At 41.7% G+C, this 22,694-nt stretch overlaps 3 protein-coding genes across 3 annotated transcripts in view; 1 reads left to right on the forward strand and 2 right to left on the reverse strand.

The window, feature by feature from the left end:
• The window catches only part of zgc:85777 (acyl-CoA/acyl-ACP dehydrogenase), a 49,655-nt gene extending 47,422 nt beyond the window's left edge, over positions 1–2,233 (reverse strand). Inside the window, exon 1 of the mRNA XM_029732620.1 lies at positions 1,993–2,233. Coding sequence (XP_029588480.1) covers positions 1,993–2,175 — 183 coding nt within the window. The 5' untranslated portion in view covers positions 2,176–2,233. The remainder of the gene's footprint in view (positions 1–1,992) is intronic.
• Positions 2,234–2,611: 378 nt separating this feature from the next.
• LOC115173221 (guanine nucleotide-binding protein G(T) subunit gamma-T1-like) lies at positions 2,612–4,018 on the reverse strand. The gene is made up of 3 exons (XM_029731138.1): positions 3,939–4,018; positions 3,525–3,626; positions 2,612–3,128 (listed from the first exon to the last, which is right to left on the reverse strand). The coding sequence occupies exons 2-3, from the start codon at positions 3,621–3,623 to the stop codon at positions 3,000–3,002; spliced, it is 228 nt and encodes a 75-aa protein (XP_029586998.1). The 5' UTR covers positions 3,624–3,626; positions 3,939–4,018; the 3' UTR covers positions 2,612–2,999.
• A 10,200-nt stretch (positions 4,019–14,218) lies between these two features.
• tfpi2 (tissue factor pathway inhibitor 2) lies at positions 14,219–18,109 on the forward strand. The gene is made up of 5 exons (XM_029732622.1): positions 14,219–14,354; positions 14,598–14,768; positions 15,082–15,261; positions 16,578–16,751; positions 17,373–18,109. Exons 1-5 carry the CDS (start codon positions 14,279–14,281, stop codon positions 17,486–17,488), a joined length of 717 nt encoding a protein of 238 aa, XP_029588482.1. The 5' UTR covers positions 14,219–14,278; the 3' UTR covers positions 17,489–18,109.
• The last annotated feature ends 4,585 nt before the right edge of the window (positions 18,110–22,694 follow it).

Below are 22,694 nucleotides of genomic sequence, written 5' to 3' on the forward strand. Positions count from 1 at the left end.
CAGCGGAGAGGCCAGGTGCGTAATTCCGTAACAAAACAATTAAGACAGACTGGCTCCAGATGTAGCCTATAGCCTAAGTTAGAAGCGTATGCATATTAGACCATAACTGATAAGCTCAATTACTATTGTTTCAGTTTTTTAGGGACAATAAATGTATTCTACCTAGGCTACAACAACATAATGTAATGAAAAATGTTATTGTTTTCAAGTTAGTACAAAACTCTAGTCTATGCTGTAAACTGAAGTGAATCGCCTATGTCGTTTGAATAACCGCTCAAAAGCCTGGTGTTTTGAATGCATAATCATTTTGAAATAACGGCATCTAGCCTGCCTGATTGGGTAACCATTTGGATCAGATATGGGGGTTTTCTAGGCAGTTTAGCCTACAAGGTCCAGGCACATTAGCAGGACAGTAATATGGTGTATTTTGTCATGATGTATCAGCTAACAGAAACATTCTAATGCAGGGACGTCTAGTGGCGCGCATATGAATTATGATAATGCGTGAGCAGGGAAGAAGTTGTAACCATAGTTTCCGCGTTTGGCAATGTTCCACGCCAGCTGTGATTTACAACCTGATAGCAATATGTTTGGGACAACCAACAAATGTATTGGTGAATTATATTACTCGTGTATTGAACTGCATCCATCTATTCTGCCAACAATGCCTTACTGTACGTCATGGAATCTTTGGTCAAATAAAACCTACGTTTATTTAAAAATCTCTTATAAAGTTGGTTTTGTGGTATAAACTGGGAATTTTATATGTTTTACTGATATGATTGTCTGTTTGTTTCATATCTGCAAAGTAGTTAAAACACTGTCAGTTCTACTTTAATGATTGGCTAAATTCCACCTACTGTTCAGTCAGGTTTAACACAAAAAGTTAAGTTTATGGGCTTGTTCGACATTGCAGCCGACAGTGCAGGCGACTGCCAACTGACTAATCTACAAATCACCTTGCATCATAAATAAGAATTTGTTCTCAACTGACTTGCCTAGTTAAATAAAGGTTAAATTAAAAAAAATAACTACTTATTATTTGTAGACTAGTCAGTCAGGCACAATTTACCCATGATACATTATGGGTTTGATGCTCTTGAACACGGCCTATAACTCAAAACACCTGACATACCTGTAGCATTCCAGGACCAGGGTTGCCTTCAATAAACCTGATGAATATTCAAGTACAGGTTTATGAAGCAGATTCTTCTCAGGGATTAAACAGGCAATTGGCTAGTTGTTCCTGAGGAATAACTAAGCGATATCAGAGGTAGATTAATTTGACAAAATTCCAGCTATAAATGCATTGGGACAATTGTGTATGAATACGACATGTGCTTGATGTTTGGCAGGTTGAATGAATGACATTGAAATATTGAATGATATCGATTGACAAAAATTTCACTGTCGCAGATTGTGACAGAAACACGGAGGTGTTTGTTTCAACCATGCAGCAAAATGTTTCAACATAACGAGGGCTACAATTGTAGTGCAATATTTCATAAATAACACTAATATTTGGTGGTATAAAACGAATCTGATTGATACATTGTCAGATATAGAACTACAATAACAAAGCACTGTGTCAAGTTCAGACAGGCGTCACGTGACAGTCAGTGGCTGTTTGGTTTTTTTCTCCCACAAGGCTGTATCCAACGAATGCAGCTTTTTCTGTGTTGTTTACGTTGTGATTCTTGTAATATTGCGAAATATAGTCGTAGGATAGAACTGAAACTTTATTCAGATAATACGAATAGAAAGAGTCGTTTCTGTCAACGTTTGTGTCGAGTTAGCCTTTCTGCTAGTGACCTCTCACCTACTTTCATGGTCCTTAAAGCGCGATTATCATTTGCAAGTTATACCACCAATATTCACATCCACGAAAGCTATAGTAGTATTAACTTTGTGTGAAATTGAATCATGATTTTATTATTCTGTGGTTCATTGTTGTAATGGTACGCTAACTAACTGGCTACCAGTCTTGCATACCTTTTTAAGAGATTCCTTCAACGCAAAATGCTCTGGTGTGTAGAGTAAATGATCAGCCGTTATCTCTGAACCACTGGCCGTTTGGGGTTTAGATGACACATTTTCATTCAGCTTCCTTGTACTGCTTAGCGAGGTTAATTTGGAGAAATGACGGCTTACTACCAAATTCAGTCGCTGAGCCATTTCTGTGCAAGTTACAGTTTCTGTTGTATGTGCGTCAATGAGCTGCACATGCGCAACTGGTAGTGTCACATAGGCTATTGCTACGTTCAAAACAATTGGGAACTCGAAAATCTCCGACTTCTGTTCGGGCCTTTTTCTAGAGATCCGTCTTTCCGACCTGAAGATCACTGACGTCATGATGTGATTTCGTATTTTTCCGAGTTCCCAGTTGTTTTCAACGCGGCATATATGCAGTAGTAGGTCATGCCAGGCAAAGTAGCAAGCTGTAGGCTAGAAAGGGGGATTTTATGATGTTCAGGTGAGCTGCCCATAACGTACATGTTCCTTACTTTCATAACTACGTTTTTCCCCATTGATGGCAGATTTGTCAATACCATCTTTTGTCTATAAGCATGTGTCTATAAGCCTGTAAAAGTACTCTGTCTTTCACACAACATTCAGGGTGACTTGTAGCTCATTTAATGAATTACTGTGGTTTTGTCCAATAATGAAACAGATGGTGCACACTCAGACTATAGACAGTCTCATGGGAGACAAGCTCTTTACTGACAATATAAACCATCCAACAAAGCTCTGACAATCATTCAAAAAACAACCCTAATGTACTGCATCACTCCAAGGAGGGATCACAATCTAGAAGGATTCATTTACATGGTTTCATGAGGTTTAGATTTATTTACATCTGTGTTTTTTTTACCATCTCCTCTCGGTTAGCTATTGGTGATCCAGCTATGTTTTCTAGGAAGGGGGACTGTCCTTGGCCACTAGAGAGGGTCTAATCAGTGAAAGAAAAGCTCTACTGTCTGTTTTGACTCCTGCCCTCTTCAGCAGACGACACATCCACCTTTCAACTCCTTGAATGGGTTCTTGTCTTCTGCGATGCCTTTGACCAGAGTGTCCTCTTCTACACCGGCCTGAACCGCCTCCATAAACTCAGTACAGCACTTAGACGTCTGTCATACAAAAGAAGGGTTAACATGTAACACACACAACTGTAATATCAAGAATGCATTTACATTTTAGTCATTTGCAGACGCTCTTATCCAGAGTGACTTACTGGAGCAATTATGGTTAAATGCTTTGCTCAAGGGCACATGGACAGATTGGTTTGAATCCCCGAGCCAACTACGTGAACAGCGACTTTTCAGTTACTGGCTCCTGATCACTAGGTTACCTGTCATTACAGTCTCTTTTGATGACCAATCCATTCCACTTTGGAACATTTCATGGCTTTTTATCCATGTTTAAAATACAGTGCAAATGTATTACTATCCCACTTATTACTATTACATAGAAATTACTTTTACAATTGGAAAAATTATCAATCAAAGTTAACTGGTCAAATTTACCATCCATCTCTCAAGCTTGACTTCAATCTTCTTTTGGTCTCTTTCCATTTTAGCCTTATCCACATCTGTCAACTCATCCATATTTATCACCCCCGGCATTGTCTGTCAAAGAATAAAAATGCATTGTTGCCAAAGGGAAGGTAAACATATTCTTAAAGCAGAGCCACACTTTCAAAAACTATTTTAGAATGCGTCTCATAGAACCATGACAATCATCATTGTATGCATTAGGTTGCATATCTTTTGTTATTTTGTTGATTAGGGTTATGGATATTATTTTATTTTGTAAAAATTGCCCCAAATACTACACTCAGATTATCCATTCCCTATGCTTGCTAGATTAATGAATGTAATAACATTAATTTATCAAATATTTTTATTAATTGGAAAAAATACAAGGAAAAAAATACATACCGCGTTTTACGGGTAACTGTCTTCCACCCCTGAATACTGCCAGAGAAATCCCTCTCCTCTCCCTCAATCCGGGTTATAAAGTAATCTGCATAAACATCCTAATCTCTTAATCTGATTAAAACTATGTCCTTTATTCCAACACAGCATCATAGTAGAGGCCATAGGGCCACTCTCCAGGTGTCTGTTATGAGGCTCTTTTATAACCACACGGCCGTTGTGTTGTTATGATGTCTAAGAATTGCAATGAGAGTGGAAGAATATGAACAATATGTGGATACCTACAATATTTTGCCTGTGATTCTCTTCACTGTTCCAATGCAGATATGGGTCAAGGGGAATGACACGGCAGTTCAGGTTAGCATGACAAGAAGGCTAATCTGTATTTACCCTCAACCTGTCATGTTGAAGGATACATAATCATTACGAATATGACAATGACAGCAGTTCTCCAGGAAGTGAAGTATATGGGATGGATGAGCTTCAACTGAAATCATAGAGAGATATGGCAACAGCTGCCTCCATGAGATGTGAAGGCTAGTAATGTAAGTAACTATTAGTCTACATGTTCTATGCCTTTGGGATGAAGCAAGGTTACATGAGTTTTCAGTGCAGATAAAAAAGCGTAGACTAAGGAAAGATACTGCAACAGATGGATCCATTTTAGACATTTTATCAGATACTATTATCCAGAGCAATTTACAGTAGTGAGTTCATACATTTTGATACTGATCCCCCATGGGAATCGAACCCACAACCCTGGCATTGTAAGCGCTACCAACTGAGCCACATGGGACCATCAGATGTATAGAGATGTGTATCCAGTGGATCTATTAGCCTACATTCTCTATGGCTTTTAGATGTAGCAAGGTTACATGTCAGTGCAGAGGGAAAATGCAGACAAAAAAAATGTGGGGGAGTATGGAGCTTGCCAGCTTGTAGTCCTAAAAAACGAAAATTAATGTGGGGAAAAAAAGGGTTTTGGAGGTGAACACAGGCTTATGAGATCATATACATTTTGTTCTATGTGTTAATATCAGTCAGTTAACATGACCTTTATGAATTATGAAGATTTTATGTGCATTATTTTTATTTATTTTATTACATCAACTCTAATTGTATTAGTCGCATACACATATAGTAGATGTTATTGCGGGTGTAGCGAAGTGCTTGTGTTCCTAGCTCCAACAGTGCAGTAGTATCTAACAATTCACAACAATGCAAACAAATCTAAAAGTGAAAGAATGGAATTAAGAAATATATAAATATTAGGATGAGCAATTTCGGCGATTACAGCCTCGAGTCTTCTTGGGTTTGACACTACAAGCTTGCCACACCAATATTTGGGGAGTTTCTCCCATTCTTCTCTGCAGATCCTTTCAAGCTCTGTAAGGTTGGATGGGGAGAGTTGCTGCACAGCTATTTTCAGGTCTCTCCAGTAGAGGTCAACCGATTATGATTTTTTTCAACACCGATACCGATACAGATTATCGGAGGGCCGAAAGAGACCGATACCGATTAATCGGCCGATTTTTTTTTATATATATATATATTTGTAATAATGACAATTACAACAATACTGAATGAACACTTTTATTTTAACTTAATATAATACATAAATAAAATACATTTAGTCTCAAATAAATAATGAAACATGTTCAATTTGGAATAACTAATGCAAAAACACAGTGTTGGAGAAGAAAGTGAAAGTGCAATATGTGCCATGTAAAAAAGCTAACGTTTAAGTTCCTTGCTCAGAACATGAGAACAAATGAAAGCTGGTGGTTCCTTTTAACATGAGTATTCAATATTCCCAGTTAAGAAGTTTAGGTTGAAGTCATTATAGGAATTATATGACTATTTCTCTCTATACCATTTGTATTTCATTTACCTTTGACTATTGGATGTTCACTATAGTATTGCCAACCTAATCTCGGGAGCTGATAGGCTTGAAGTCATAAACAGCGCTGTGCTTCAAGCATTGCGAAGAGCTGCTGGCAAACGCAGGAAAGTGCTGTTTGAATGAATGCTTACGAACCTGCTGCTGCCTACCACCGCTCAGTCAGATTGCTCTTTTAAATATCAAATCATAGACTTAATTATAATATAATAAACACACAGAAATATGAGCCTTAGGTCATTAATATGGTCAAATCCGGAACCTATCATTTCGAAACAAAATGTTTATTCTTTCAGTGAAATACAGAATCGTTCCGTATTTTATCAAACGGGTGGCATCAAACGGGTGGCAAGTCTAAATATTGCTGTTACTGTCACGTCCTGACTAGCAGAGGGAATAATTGTATTAATATTTGGTCAGGACGTGGCAGAAGGATATTTGTTTAGTATGGTTGGGGTTGTGTGTATTATTAAAGGGGTGTTTGGTTTATGTAGTCCGGGGTTTGAGTAATTGTTCTAGTGTTAGTTTTCTATGGTGTTCTAGTTTGTATATTTCTTTGTGGTTTGTGTGGCTCTCGATCAGGAACAGCTGTTCATCGTTGTTCCTGATTGGGAGTCATATTTAAAATGCTTGTTTTCACCTGTTTAGTTGTGGGTAGTTGTATTTAGCACTGCTGTTGTGAGTATAGCCTGTTAAACTGTCTTTGTCGTTCTTCGGTTTGTTATTTTTTCCGTGCTCTCTGTGTTTAATAAATATTCAAGATGAGCATCCACATTCTTGCTGCGTTTTGGTCATCTCTACACAACGACAACCGTGACAGAACTACCCACCACAAAAAGACCAAGCAGCGGAGAAAGGAGCAGCAGGTGGATTATATGGACTATCGAGAGAAATGGACGTGGGAGGAAATTCTGGACGGGGCTGGACCTTGGCACCAGGCTGGGGAATACCGTCGCCCAAGGGAAGAAATAGAGGAAGCTAAGGCAGAGAGGCGTTGGTATGAGGCCATGTACGCGCTGAGGGAGAAGCACGAGAGGCACCCCCAATAATTTTTTTTGGGGGGGGCACACGGGTAGTTTGGCTGGGCCAAGGATGAGCCCTAAGCCAGCTACCCGTGCTTATATGGAGAAGTGTATGGAGTGGAGGGCGCCGAAGTTTGAAGAAGTGCGCACGATCTCGCCCATATGCACGCACAGTCCAGTGCGAGTTTTTCCAGCCCCTCGCAGATGCCGTGCTAGAGTGGGCATCCAGCCTGGTAGGAGGATGCCTGCGCAGTGCGTCTGGTCGCCGGTACGCCTCCTAGGACCAGGCTACCCTACACCTGCTCTACGCACGGTAACCATCAGGCCCCTGCACAGCCCAGTTCGCCCTGTACTAGCACCCCGCTCGTACAGGGCTGCTAGTTCCATCCAGCCAGGACGGGTTGTGCAGGAGGTGCGATCAAGACCGCCTGTGCACCTCCATGGCCCAGTTTTTCCTGTTCCCGCCTCTCGTGCTGACCCGGAAGTGCGAACCCCTAGGCTGGCACGTCCAGTACCAGCACCACGCATCAAACTTCCAGTGAGTCAGCCTAGTCCTACTCAGCCTGTTCCCGCTCCTCGCACTAGCCATGAGGTGCGTGTTCTCAAACTGGCAGTTCCAATACCAGCACCACACATCAGGCTTCTAGTGCGTAATATTAGTTCCTCTCGGCCGGTTCCTGCTTCCCGCACTAGCCCTAGGGTGCGTGTCTCCAGCCTGGTACCTCCACTACCAGCCCCACGCATCAGGCTTCCAGTGAGTCAGCCCAGCCTCGAGAGTCCGGAGACAGTGCCCCGTCCAGAGTATCCGACAACAGTGCCCCGTCCAGAGTATCCGACAACAGTGCCCCGTCCAGAGTATCCGACAACAGTGCCCCGTCCAGAGTATCCGACAACAGTGCCCCGTCCAGAGTATTCGGCAACAGTGCCCCGTCATGAGTAACCGGTGAGAGTGTTAAGCCCGGAACCGAGTGAGATGGCCTACAGTTCGGAACCAAGGGAGACGGCCCACTGTGCTGAACCGAGTGAGATGGCCTACAGTTCGGAACCAAGGAAGACGGCCCACTGTGCAGAACCGAGTGAGTCTGCCTGCGATCTGGAACCGAGTGAGTCTGCCTGCGATCCGGAACCCGAGTGAGCCTGCCTGCGATCCGGAATCGAGTGAGTCTGTCTGTGGTCCGGAACAGAATGAGGTTGACAATAACTGTGAATTGTGTGAGTCTGCTTACAGCTCAGAACTGAATGAGTCTGCCTACAACCCGGAACCGAGTGAATCTGCCTATGGTCCGGAGCCAAGAGAGTCTGTCTACAGTCTGGAGAGCAGTAGGCCAGAACCTGAGCCACCTCCAGTATAGGTGGGTTGGGGAGGGGGGGTGTAGCACAGGTGCCGTCGTTGACGGCAGCCACCCTCCCTTCCCTCCCTTTAGTTAGGGGTTTATTTTTTGGTTGTTTTTTGGTTGTTTAGGTGCATTCGGGGTATGCACCTTTGGGGGGGGGGGGGGGGGGGGGGTACTCACGCCCTGACTAGCAGAGGGAATAATTGTATTAATATTTGGTCAGGACGTGGCAGAAGGATATTTGTTTAGTATGGTTGGGGTTGTGTGTATTATTAAAGGGGTGTTTGGTTTATGTAGTCCGGGGTTTGAGTAATTGTTCTAGTGTTAGTTTTCTATGGTGTTCTAGTTTGTATATTTCTTTGTGGTTTGTGTGGCTCTCGATCAGGAACAGCTGTTCATCGTTGTTCCTGATTGGGAGTCATATTTAAAATGCTTGTTTTCACCTGTTTAGTTGTGGGTAGTTGTATTTAGCACTGCTGTTGTGAGTATAGCCTGTTAAACTGTCTTTGTCGTTCTTCGGTTTGTTATTTTTTCCGTGCTCTCTGTGTTTAATAAATATTCAAGATGAGCATCCACATTCCTGCTGCGTTTTGGTCATCAATACACAACGACACCCGTGACAGTTACATTGCACAACCTTCAATGTTATGTCATAATTATGTAAAATTCTGGCAAATTAATTACGGTCTTTGTTAGGAAGAAATGGTCTTTACACAGTTCGCAACGAGACAGGTGGGCCAAACTGCTGCACACAGTGGGGGGAAAAAAGTATTTGATCACTTGCTGATTTTGTACGTTTGCCACTGATAAAGAAAGGATCAGTCTATAATTTTAATGGTAGGTTTATTTGAACCGTGAGAGACAGAAACAACAACACAAATCCAGAAAAACGCATGTCAAAAATGTTATAAATTGATTTGCATTTTAATGAGGGAAATAAGTATTTGACCCCCTCTCAATCAGAAAGATTTCTGGCTCCCAGGTGTCTTTTATACAGGCAACAAGCTGAGATTAGGAGCACACTCTTAAAGGGAGTGCTCCTAACCACAGCTTGTTACCTGTAAAAAAGACACCTGTCCACAGAAGCAATCAGAAGCAATCAATCAATCAGATTCCAAAACTCTCCACCATGGCCAAGACCAAAGAGCTCTCCAAGGATGTCAGGGACAAGATTGTAGACCTACACAAGGCTGGAATGGGCTACAAGACCATCGCCAAGCAGCTTGGTGAGAAGGTGACAACATTTGGTGCGATTATTCGAAAATTGAAGAAACACAAAAGAACTGTCAATATCCCTCGGCCTGGGGCTCCGTGCAAGATCTCACCTCGTGGGGTTGCAATGATCATGAGAACGATGAAGAATCAGCCCAGAACTACACGGGAGGATCTTGTCAATGATCTCAAGGCAGCTGGGACCATAGTCACCAAGAAAACAATTGGTAACACACTACGCCGTGAAGGACTGAAATCTTGCAGCGCCCGCAAGGTCCCCCTGCTCAAGAATACATATTCATGCCCGTCTAAAGTTTGCCAATGAACATCTGAATTCTTCAGAGGACAACTGGTGAAAGTGTTGTGGTCAGATGAGACCAAAATGGAGCTCTTTGGCATCAACTCAACTCGCCGTGTTTGGAGGAGGAGGAATGCTGCCTATGACCCCAAGAACACCATCTCCACCGTCAAACATGGAGGTGGAAACATTATGCTTTGGGGGTGTTTTTCTGCTAAGGGGACAGGACAACTTCACCGCATCAAAGGGACGATGGACGGGGCCATGTACTGTCAAATCTTGGGTGAGAACATCCTTCCCTCAGCCAGGGCATTGAAAATGGGACGTGGATGGGTATTCCAGCATGACAATGACCCAAAACACACGGCCAAGGCAACAAAGGGGTGGCTCAAGAAGAAGCACATTAAGGTCCTGGAGTGGCCTAGCCAGTCTCCAGACCTTAATCCCATAGAAAATCTGTGGAGGGAGCTGAAGGTTCGAGTTGCCAAACGTCAGCCTCGAAACCTTAATGACTTGGAGAAGATCTGCAAAGAGGAGTGGGACAAAATCCCTCCTGAGATGTGTGCAAACCTGGTGGCCAACTACAAGAAACGTCTCACCTCTGTGATTGCCAACAAGGGTTTTGCCACCAAGTACTAAGTCATGTTTTGCAGAGGGGTCAAATACTTATTTCCCTCATTAAAATGCAAATCATTTTATAACATTTTTGACATGCGTTTTTCTGGATTTTTTTGTTGTTATTCTGTCTCTCACTGTTCAAATAAACCTACCATTCAAATTATAGACTGATCATTTCTTTGTAAGTGGGCAAACGTACAAAATCAGCATGGGATCAAATCATTTTTTCCCCCACTGTATACCCTGACTCTGCTTGCACAGAACGCAAGAGAAGTGACACAATTTCCCTCGTTAATATTGCCTGCTAACATGAATTTCTTTTAACAAAATATGCAGGTTTAAAAAAATATAATTGTGTATTGATTTTAAGAAAGGCATTGATGTTTATGGTTAGGTACGTTGGTGCAACGACAGTGCTTTTTACACGGATGTGCTTTGTTAAATCAACACCCGTTTGGCAAAGTAGGCTGTGATTCGATGATAAATTAACAGGCACCGCATTGATTATATGCAACTCAGGACAAGCTAGTTAAACTAGTAATATCATAAACCATGTCTAGTTAACTAGTGATAATATTAAGATTCATTGTTTTTATAAGATAAGTTTAATGCTAGCTAGCAACTTACCTTGGCTCCTTGCTGCACTCGTCTAACAGGTGGTCAGCCTGCCACACAGTCCTCGTGGAGTGCAATGTAATCGGCCATAATCGGCGCCCAAAAATGCAGATTACCGATTGTTATGAAAACTTGAAATAGGCCCTAATTAATCGTCCTCTACTCTCTAGAGACATTCGATCAGGTTCAAGTCCGGGCTCTGGCTGGGCCACTCTAGGACATTCAGAGACTTGTCCTGAAGCCACTCCTGCATTGTCTTGGCTGTATGCTTAGGGTCGTTGTGGTGTTGAAAGGTGAACCTTTGCCCCAGTCTGAGGTCCTAAGCACTCTGGAGAAGGTTTTCATCATTGATCTCTGTATTTTGTTACGTTCATCTTTCCCTCGATCCTGACTAGTCTCCCAGTCCCTGCCGCTGAAAAACATCCTCACAGCATGATGATGCCACCACCATGCTTCACCGTAGGGATGGTGCCATGTCCTCCAGACATGACGCATGGCATTCAGGCAAAGTCATCAATCTTGGTTTCATCAGACCAGAGAATCTTGTTTCTCATGGTCTGAGAGTCCTTTATGTGCCTTTTGGCAAACTTCAAGCGGGCTGTCATGTGCCTTTTACTGAGGAGTGGCTTCCGTCTGGCCACTCTACCATAAAGGCCTGATTGGTGGAATGCTGCAGAGATGGTTGTCCTTCTGAAAGGTTCTCCCATTTCCACAGAGGCACACTGGAGCTCTGTCAAAGTGACCATCGGGTTCTTGGTCACCTCCCTGACCAAAGCCCTTCTCCCCCGATTGCTCAGTTTGGCCGGGCGGCCAGCTCTAGGAAGAGTCTTGGTGGTTCCAAACTTCTTCCATTTAAGAGTGATGGAGGCCACTGGGTTCTTGTGGACCTTCAATGGTGCCTTGACACAATCCTGTCTCGGAGCTCTACAGACAATTCCTTCGACCTCATGGTTTGGTCTTTGCTCAGACGTGCACTGTCAACTGTGGGACCTTATATAGACAAGTGTGTGCCTTTCCAGATCATGTCCAATCAATTGAATTTAGCACAGGTGAACTCCAATCAAGTTGTAGAAAAATCTCAAGGATAATCAATGGAAATAGGATGCATCTGAGCTCAATTTCGAGTCTCATAGCAAAGGGTCTGAATACTTATGTAAATAAGCTCTTTTTTCTTCATTTTTAATACATTTGCAACAACAACAAAAAAAATCCTGTTCTCGCTTTGTCATTATGGGATATAGTTCTCTACTTATGTAATTGATATGTCTTAGGAAAGAGGCCTCTCTTCTTTGACCAAGATTCTTATTCAATATTCTATCGAATACAGGTCAGGTACAGATGTAGGATCTTAATTTAAGACAGTTTGCTACAGCAGGAAAAGAATACTGCAGCAACAAGAAATGTGAATTATTATGTGGATTACAGTGGAGGCTGCTGAGGGGAGGCCAGCTCATAATAATGGCTGAAATGGAGTCAATGGAGTGTTATCAACCACATGGAAAACACGTCTTTGACGTGTTTGATACCATTCCATTTACTACGTTCCAGCCATTATTATGAGCCGTCTTCCCCTCAGCAGCCTCCACTGGTGGATTATAATTCATGGACATTTCGTAGGGGTATGTCAAAGGACAAAATCTCAATGAGGGGGAGAGTGTTGTTGTTTTTATGCATCCAGGGAACCAGTTGTCAGTTAGGACAGAAATAGGACACATTATAAAGCAGCTCATATTATATTTTCTGCCTCCACTCTCCCTGTTGAAAGGTAAGTAGCCTTGCATAAGCCGGAACGGCTCATAGTGTGAGGCAGCTTGATGTACAAGTACACCCCCTGGACAGGACGTTAGTCTATCGCAGGGCATTATGCCTCAATCACACCGACACCGTTATCGCTCAAAACGGTACGCATCATCTGGATATGTGTGCAACAAAAGTTCAACATTTACCTTCTGCTACCATTTCTGTCAAGCCATCTATGCATACAGTTTGATGCATACTATCGATGAATCCAATGTATGCACCACAGAGAACGCACTGCATCTGCCTCTGCAACGCAATGCTATTAAGGCAAATACAGCGTTCCATTGGAAATGAATGTACTGTACTTCTGGCGTACCAAAATGCAATGACGCTGTTGGTGTGATCGAGGCGTTACCCCCAATATATCTTTTTAATGCTGCGTGCCAAGCCGAGAGGAATTGGGTCCCATTTTTACAGTCTTCCGATCTCAGGGTGGACACTAACTACAAGGCCACTGAGTTGGTCCTTTATGAAACATGTCTCTTCATACCTTTTAGAGTTCCCACCGGTTTACATTTCTACTGATGTAAAGAGAATAGCTAATAAAGTTCACCAAGGCAGATCCTGCATGGATGCCCAGAGTTGTGATTGTTGTTTTTTTTGCTTAATGGGAAACAGCCAGATGTGATGGGGACTATGACACAATAAAGAATGACATAAGCTCAATGTGTTAATGTTTTATACTGTATCACTTCCTTAGAGACAATGCAATATTTTGTGGTGAGTATGTGGACTATTCACACACATAATGTAAATCAATTTCATTCATCTGAATTAGATTTAGGCCTAAAACATGAACTGAATAGAACGTTAAAAGCCTGTAGCCCACATTAATAAATAAAGGCTCAAATTCTAGATCAAATAATTTGTTATAATTAATTACTAGAAACCACTTTGCAAAGTGAGTGGTGCAGCGGTCTAAGGCACTGCATCTCAGTGCAAGAGGCGTCACTATAGTCCCTGGTTCGAATCCAGGCTGAATCACATCTGGCTGTGATTGGGCTGTGCCATAGGGCAGCGCACAATTGGCCCAGCGTCGTCTGGGTTTAGCCGTGGTAGGCCGTCATTGTAAAAAATGATTTGTTCTTAACTGACTTGCCAAGTTAAATAAAGACAAAAATAAAGTAGAGGAAAAACAATAATAAGCATGGTCATATGTTATCTACTACATGACACATATGGTCATAAATCTGTTAACAAATCCTTCTTCTCATGATACTCCCATCGTAGTTTCGTTCCCAGACTAGCCTATATTTATTGTAGTCTATTTCCACATCAATGTTTGGACCGTATCTATTGCGCACGATGAAGGACGTTTGACATATTGCGTTATTAGTTCAACAGTGTATGAACGTGACGTTGTCTATGATGCAGATCAAAACATTAATCAGGTCGTTCCTACTACGGATTTGTATGGAAATTAGCCATTATAGCCCGCCCCTCGAGCCGCTTGGGAAAGCGTTTACCAGAGTATAAATGGCTGTACTGATGGTGCGGAAAGTTAGAAGAGTTAGGAGAGTTGAACTTGGAGGAAATCTACCACAATGGAGCTCAGTTCATTGATTTTTCTGATCCTTTCATGCTCTCTTTGTTACGTTTTTGCATTGTCACCGACACAAGGTAAAGAAAAGTTATTGTATGTATTTTTAATACCGTAACTGGTAATAGCCACATTAACATTTTATTACTTTTTCTCGACGGCAAAAATACTTTGCAATCATAATCAATCGATGGGCGTTGGCTCATGACTTTTCAGTAGTGATAAAGTTGTTGTTGACATGAATCTGTACTTCAGCAGAGATTCCTTGACCTAATTTTGCAGCCAGCAATAGTGTTGATGTTGTGTGTTTCTGCTCATTTCAGAGGTGTGTCTACTTCAAGTAGATGAGGGACCTTGCAGAGGAGATATCCAACGTTACTACTACAATACTATCACTCAACAATGTGAAGAGTTTGTCTATGGAGGCTGCCAAGGGAATGCAAACAACTTCATGAGTTTTCTGGCGTGTCAGAAAGCATGTTTTAGAATACCAAGTACGTTTTTATTTTTTATACAAGTCTGTTTTTGTGTGGCATTCTCAGTAGTTTTTCTTTGCATTTAAATATTCATCAAGTTCAGTTTTTATTTATTTAGACTATAGGCCATTTATTTTATGTCATCAAAACAATTCTAAATCATGAATTGTATGAACATCTAGCCTACAGCACTTTTGAAAAGTTTTGTGGTTGTGAAGTTTTTAAATGGAAATCCAAACCGATTCAGGATAAAAGACAAAACGATGTGACCCGTTTCATTTTTCAATAGTTCCTATAAGAATGTTTCTTTTCACCTTCTCCACCCCACCAGAGATCCCCCAGATCTGCAGGTTCCAGAAAGAGGTGGGTCCCTGCCGGGCCAATTTCTTGAGCTACTTCTTCAACATGACCACCATGCAGTGTGAGCAGTTCGTCTACGGAGGCTGCCAGGGCAACGAGAACCGCTTCCAGGACCAGTTGTCTTGCATGGAGTACTGCAGACCACACAAAAGTATGTGGGCAATAGTCAAGGTCAACAGTCTGACTGTTTTCGATTAGCCGTGAAGCACAATAGGGAAAACATTTCCACATCCAGTGTTGAGCACAGCCTTATAGGGTGGTGCACAATTGGCCCAGCGTCGTCGGTGTTTGGCCTGAGTAGGCCATCAATGTAAATAAGAATTGTTTGTAACTGACTTGCCTAGTTAAATAAAGGTAAAAAAAAAATTTAATTACAAAATAGATCCAGATTTTTCATGAGACTCCACTGTGTTCACTCTAAAGTGTTATTAACGTTGTATTATTTTGGAATGATATAGAAACAAGATTAGAGGAAGCTTTTTCATGAAATTTGGCAATTTGATTGCAAACAGCCACATCAAAATCCTGGCCATGAGGACATGCAATAGTTGATGAGTAATCAGGAAATGAAACTAGATAGAAGGACCAGTACAAAAGGACCAACCCTGACGCTCTAACGGTCTCCTCTATCAATACCACAGGAGGTTGGTTGCACCTTAATTGGGGAGGACGGGCTCGTGTTAATGGCTGGAGCGGAATAGGTGGAATGGTACCAAATACATTGAACACATGGTTTCCATGTGATTGATGCTGTTCCATTTGCTCCATTCCAGCCATTATTATAAGCTGTCCTCCCCTCAGCAGCCTCCACTGATCAATACTATACTCAAACTAGATAGAAGGACCAGTACCAGCCTCCCAAGTGGCGCAGCGATCTAAGGCACTACAGCCTGTGGTTCGATCCCAGGCTCATCACGCTCTAGCGACTCCTTGTGGTGGGCCAGGCACCAGCAGGCTGACTGCGGTTGTCAGTTGAACAGTGTTTCCTCCGACACATTGGTGCGGCTAGCTTACAGGTTAAGTGTTAAGAAGCGAGGTTTGGCGGGTCATTTTTCGGAGGACGCATGACTCGACCTTCGCCTCTCCCGAGCCCGTTGGGGAGTTGAAGTGATGAGACAAGCTTGTGATTGGATATCATGAAATTTCAATTTTATATCAACTTACAGTATTAAGAAACTAGAGATGTAGCCTGGGTACCCGTCTGTTTAGCTGTTCAACTCCTGGCCACTCCTTGTCATGTTTGGCATGAGAGTTCCATAAGGAGTTGGCGACAGATCAGAAACAGGCTGGCACCCAGGCTAGGTTACATTACCAAACAGACTGGTACCCAGGCTAGGTTACATTACCAAACAGACTGGCACCCAGGCTAGGTTACAGACTACCAGAGATGAGCGTCATGGTTAATGTTAGCTGAAGAGTAGCCTACTTTCTCCCAGATTTCTTATAGTTGTTTTATGTGCTTGACAGCTACTCCTGTGCTCTGCCTGGATCCCCTGGATAAAGGAGGGTGTGCTGCATCTATACCGCGCTACTACTACAACTCAGCCTCCAGGATGTGTGAGCAGTTCATCTATTCAGGTTGTGGAGGAAGCAGCAACAACTTTATATCCAAACAAAGCTGCATGGACGTCTGTGCTAAAGGTATGATAGTGGTCATCACGCACACACACACAAACACACACACACACACACACACACACAGAGTATCCTCTATTCTCTGTTTATCTGAAGATATAACTGGGGGGAAGGGAGGGGGTGTTTTTGAATATAATGACTAATAGACTTATTACATCTGCCAGCTCAACAACTATTTGCATGTTCCCCATAATTGCAGTAATGGCTACAGGCCTTTTCGTTAGCACAAGCTAGTATCCCAGTAACAGGTTGTGTTTGAGGTCATTGTGTGACTGGAAGACTGGCTAACTTTGGATCACATTATAAGGAACATGCTTTATGACTTTGTCCATTTCTAACTGGGGATTAAGCGTGGCCAGCTTTCAATGAAGTACAGTGCCCAAAAACAGCTGGATTACATCTCAATCTCTCAATATTGGCCACATTAATTGGATATTACAGTAATACAAAATAAAAGTGTATTATAACTGACAAGTATGTGTGGTTTAGGTTAATCTGCACATAGTTTTCAATAGTTTTAGCAGAGCTGAGGGTCTCCTTGCCCACCTGCATGCAAACGGAACGTTCTGCACCTTAATGGGATGTAATAATGACCTGTATGATGATATGTCATTTTCTTTGTTTCAGCTGGGAAACCATGGATAAGCAGAAAAACAGGCAGAAGAGCAGGCATGATGAGAACAACTTCCAAAAACCGTATTAGAATAAAGCCTAATAACAATATTAAATGGTCAACAATTTGATTCAGTGATTTTATTCAAAGGGGCACATGAATTGACCATAAATGGACTAACATTGACATGTTGAATTGTATTTTTTTTACTGCACCATAATTGACTAGCTACTTGCACTGCCTTGTCTGTAGTGGTTAATTGTGATGCACAGTTGAAAATAGCAAACCAATCAATCAAATGTGAATCAACCTACACCAGCAGTATTTTTGCTGAGTAGGTTTCTCAAGACAGTTTGTATTGTAGTATACATTTACCATGGCAACTATCATACAATATAAAAGTATATTTTTGTAGAATTGTTTTAATGTATTATAGATTTTTTTTTAATATACTTTAACAGTTTACTGTTTTCCACCATTTATGATGAAGTTATACTGAGACACTGTTTAGATAGTTAAGCAATATTAGCAAAATAATTAATGTATTTTTTTTTGTTTTCAACATAGTACATTTTATCAAAAACCTTTGCTTAGCTTTATATTAAGTTTTCGCACAATGACATAATGGATATAATAAAATAACTCTGACATTTCTGTCTGTACACTACTCAGTTGTTTTTCTCCCATTTGTCCTGAAATTCCACTTTGCCTCTAAATATAATCCTGTTACTAAGCAGGGATAAGAACTGAATGTGTGTCCTCTTTTTTTTCATGTATGCTTGCATTGTCACTATGCCCCTTCTCATCCGAGCATGATACCTGTTTCTCTCCCTATCCCACTTCCTTTCCGCCCTAAATCTTTAACTTTCTCTTATCTTGCTTTGACTGGGTTATTTTCAGCCCCTTCTGAACAGCCAGACTAGAGGAAGGTAGTAACCATTACATTTTACATACGCTCTTATCCAAAGCAACTTACAGGTGCAATTAGGGTTAAGTGCCTTGCTCAGATTTTTCGCTAGGTCAGCTCAGGGATTCAAACCAGCGACCTTTCGGTTACTGGCCCAATGCTCTTAACAACTAGTGTACCTGCTGCCCCACTTAATAGATGGAGAGAGTTATGGCAGCACATTCATTACTTTGCTGGCCTTAGAAGGAAGTCAACAAACTATATTTCCATTAACCTCTTTACCAGAGTCTGTATATACAGTATCGGGAAGTCAACACAACAATATAATCTGTGATACAGAATACTGACACAACTGCAGGTACATTCCCACCCATTATACAATAAGATTACATTTCCAATCTATTCTGTTGTTTTGACATGAAGCCTAACCTCCAACCCAATAGAAAAGTAATAACGTGTTCTGTTCACGCTCATGCATTTTTATTTTATGTGTAAATATTCGTTTTGGCAGCAGAATCAGTACACATGCATATTTTTCTTGTTTTCAGTGTTGTTCAGTACCATCTAAGACATTACAAAAGTTTAATAAATCTTCTCATGTGGAGTTTCATAAAACAAGCTAGTAGCCATTCTTTCATCCCCTCCATTGTACCTGCCCTGTGCTTTTCCCCCTTATTCAATCATCCCATTAAAGAAAAGCTGTAGCTCTGTGATTCAGAGGCAATACATTTTTATGGAAGTCATCAAAAGGTAACTGCCAGGCCATTAAGCTGGGATATAAATAGTATACATGCAATATGTCTGGCTGGTTCTCTATTAGGACTCCAGGGTAAATCATCCATTACTGAGGATGTGGTATCAGAGAGGATGTCATAAATGTGACTCACCACCTGGATCCGGCTCGTAATTTAACAATTTTATTCGTATTTACAGATGGCATACAAGTTTGTTATTAAGGCACATGGAAGTTCACATGTTCTAGAAGGCATTTCTGGGGAAAAAAAACTCATTTTGATAAAAATATATTTTTTACTTGAAGTCGTGACTTGCGACATATGCCAAGTTTCCTGAATCGGGTCACAAATAGACCTATCTACCTGTCCTTAGATGAGGTGACGGAATGCTAGCGTTGGGAAGGAGGCGAACAGTGACACAATTCTTCCAATCCAATTGAACACCCATGGACCAGAAATGGAGGAAGCATTAAGAAGGATTTAGAGGGAATGAAAATGTTCCCATAAGTTTCCACTACTCGCTTTTGTCAACAACAAAAAAGATGCATTTCAGAAAAGATTGCACTTAAGTTTAATCACATAAAAAAATGTAGCCCTGTTTTTTGTCACTTTGTCATGAGATAAAACCACCAGCAAATGCCGTGAAAATGTTCCATCTCTGTAATAGACTTGGTGATTTATTTTCTATTACAAAAAAACCTCTGAGTTTGAACGTATTCGAACTCAGAGGAGTGCTCGAGCTGTGCGATCGTTTCTAGTCAGGCCACTGTATTAGTGGCAGAACAACGGATTAGGCAATTTACTGGTAATTCACTAAATTACTTTTATATAGAGAACCATGAATCCCATGTGCTAATCAGTCCATTTCATGAGTTATCAGACCCTTTACCTCATATGCTGCATAAGCCTGTTGTTCTAAGGCAATATTCAGTCACCATAATATTGGTTGGCAGTCTATAGAAATCAAACATTTTACACTTTTACATTTTAGTAATTTAGCAGATGCTCTTATTAGTGCATTCATCTTAAGATAGCTAGGTGGGACAACAACATTTCACAATGGTATCAAGTACATTTGTCCTCAAAGTACTTATCAGCAGTCAGTGCTGGTAAGAAAAGACAATAACAAAACAGTATTTTTTCATAAAAGCGATTGTATGTAGTATACCAAATAATCATGTATTCTATCAATAATACAATTGAAAGTGCTGGAAGCTCAAAGATGACACACAGCAGTAACCGAAGTTGGAGGAGAACTTGGAGTAACAGAACTTTAGGCGCCTCCTGGTGGCAGCATTACCCCCCTTACAGCTGCCCTTGGGGAAAAAGAAATAGGATGGACATTCCAAATGGAACCCTATTCCGTGTATAGTGCACAACTTTTGACCAGGACCCATAGGACACTGGTAAAAAGCAGTGCAGTAAATAAGGAATGTGGTGCCATTTGGGATACAAACATTGTATTTTGAGAAAGTAAGTGTATTTATTTATTTTGTGCAGAAAAGATTATGCTCCGTATGAATCTTATGACCATCTAAAAATGAAAAAGAAGAATGATCTGTAATACTTTGACGCATCTCCAATGCATTGTTTTCTTTTCTTAGTCTTTGTGTTGCTATGTAGGCAACTACATCAGGGGTAGGCATCCCTGGTCCTGGAGTGTCACAGGCACTTCATGTTTTTGATTTAACTGACCTGGATGACCAGGCATGTTGAATTCAGGCAATCACTGAACTGATCAATTAGCTCAGTTGGTCATGTGTGGTGCCGAGTTGGGACAAAATCCTGCAGTACCTGCGGCACTCCAGGAACAGGGTTGCCTACCCCTGAATTACATCATTCAGTAGGCCTATTTGCCATTTCAAATCAAATCAAATGTATATATATATATATATATATATATATATATATATATAAATTATACCTTTATTTAACCAGGTAAGCAAGTTGAGAACAAGTTCTCATTTACAATTGCGACCTGGCCAAGATAAAGCAAAGCAGTTTGACACATACAACAACACAGAGTTACACTTGGAGTAAAACAAACATACAGTCAATAATACAGTAGAAAAATAAGTCTATATACAAAGTGAGCAAATGAGGTGAGATAATGGTGGTAAAGGCAAAAAAGGCCATGGTGGCGAAGTAAATACAATATAGCAAGTAAAACACTAGAATAGTAGATTTGCAGTGGAAGAAAGTGCAAAGTAGAAATAGAAATAATGGGGTGCAAAGGAGCAAAATAAATAAATAAATACAGTAGGGGAAGAGGTAGTTGTTTGGGCTAAATTATAGATGGGCTATGTACAGGTGCAGTAATCTGTGAGCTGCTCTGACAGCTGGTGCTTAAAGCTAGTGAGGGAGATAAGTGTTTCCAGTTTTAGAGATTTTTGTAGTTCGTTCCAGTCATTGGCAGCAGAGAACTGGAAGGAGAGGCGGCCGAAGGAGGAATTGGCTTTGGGGGTGACCAGAGAGATATACCTGCTGGAGCGCATGCTACAGGTGGGTGCTGCTATGGTGACCAGCGAGCTGAGATAAGGGGGAACTTTACCTAGCAGGGTCTTGTAGATGACCTGGAGCCAGTGGGTTTGGCGACGAGTATGAAGCGAGGGCCAGCCAACGAGAGCGTACAGGTCGCAGTGGTGGGGCTTTGGCAGTAGTATATGGGGCTTTGGTGACAAAACCGATGGCACTGTGATAGACTGCATCCAATTTATTGAGTAGGGTATTGGAGGCTATTTTGTTAATGACATCGCCGAAGTTGAGGATCGGTAGGATAGTCAGTTTTACAAGGGTATGTTTGGCAGCATGAGTGAAAGATGCTTTGTTGCGAAATAGGAAGCCAAATCTAGATTTAACTTTGGATTGGAGATGTTTGATGTGAGTCTGGAAGGAGAGTTTACAGTCTAACCAAACACCTAGGTATTTGTAGTTGTCCACATATTCTAAGTCAGAACCATCCAGTAGTGATACTGGACGGGCGGGCAGGTGCATGCAGCAATCAGTTGAAGAGCATGCATTTAGTTTTACTTGCATTTAAGAGCAGTTGGAGGCCACGGAAGGAGAGTTGTATGGCATTGAAGCTCGTCTGGAGGGTTGTTTACACAGTATCCAAAGAAGGGCCAGAAGTATACAGAATGGTGTCGTCTGCGTAGAGGTGGATCAGAGAATCACCAGCAGCAAGAGCGACATCATTGATGTATACAGAGAAAAGAGTCGGCCCAAGAATTGAACTCTGTGGCACCCCCATAGAGACTGCCAGAGGCCTGGACAACAGGCCCTCCGATTTGACACACTGAACTCTATCAGAGAAGTAGTTGGTGAACCAGGCGAGGGAATCATTTGAGAAACCAAGGCTATTGAGTCTGCCGATGAGGATGTGGTGATTGACAGAGTCGAAAGCCTTGGCCAGGTCAACGAATATGGCTGCACAGTATTGTTTCTTATCGATGGCTGTTAAGATATCGTTTAGGACCTTGAGAGTGGCTGAGATGCACCCGTGACCAGCTCTGAAACCAGATTGCATAGCGGAGAAGGTGCGGTGGGATTCGAAATGTTCGGTAATCTGTTTGTTGACTTGGCTTTCGAAGACTTTAGAAAGGCAGGGTAGGATAGATATAGGTCTGAAGCAGTTTGGATCAAGAGTGTCCCCCCCTTTGAAAAGGGGGATGACCGCAGCTGCTTTCCAATCTTTG

This window comes from Salmo trutta, chromosome 34, assembly GCF_901001165.1.
Source record: "Salmo trutta chromosome 34, fSalTru1.1, whole genome shotgun sequence".
In the NCBI taxonomy this organism is placed as follows: domain Eukaryota; kingdom Metazoa; phylum Chordata; class Actinopteri; order Salmoniformes; family Salmonidae; genus Salmo; species Salmo trutta.

Coding starts and splice junctions, on each gene's coding strand:
- LOC115173221 (XM_029731138.1), bottom strand. CDS start 3,623: ATGCCGGGGGTGATAAATATGGATGAGTTGACAGATGTGGATAAGGCT. Junction 3,129..3,524: donor TCAAGCTTGAGAGATGGATG/GTAAATTTGACC, acceptor TTTGTATGACAG/ACGTCTAAGTGCTGTACTGA.
- tfpi2 (XM_029732622.1), top strand. CDS start 14,279: ATGGAGCTCAGTTCATTGATTTTTCTGATCCTTTCATGCTCTCTTTGT. Junction 15,262..16,577: donor GTACTGCAGACCACACAAAA/GTATGTGGGCAA, acceptor TGTGCTTGACAG/CTACTCCTGTGCTCTGCCTG. Junction 16,752..17,372: donor CATGGACGTCTGTGCTAAAG/GTATGATAGTGG, acceptor TCTTTGTTTCAG/CTGGGAAACCATGGATAAGC.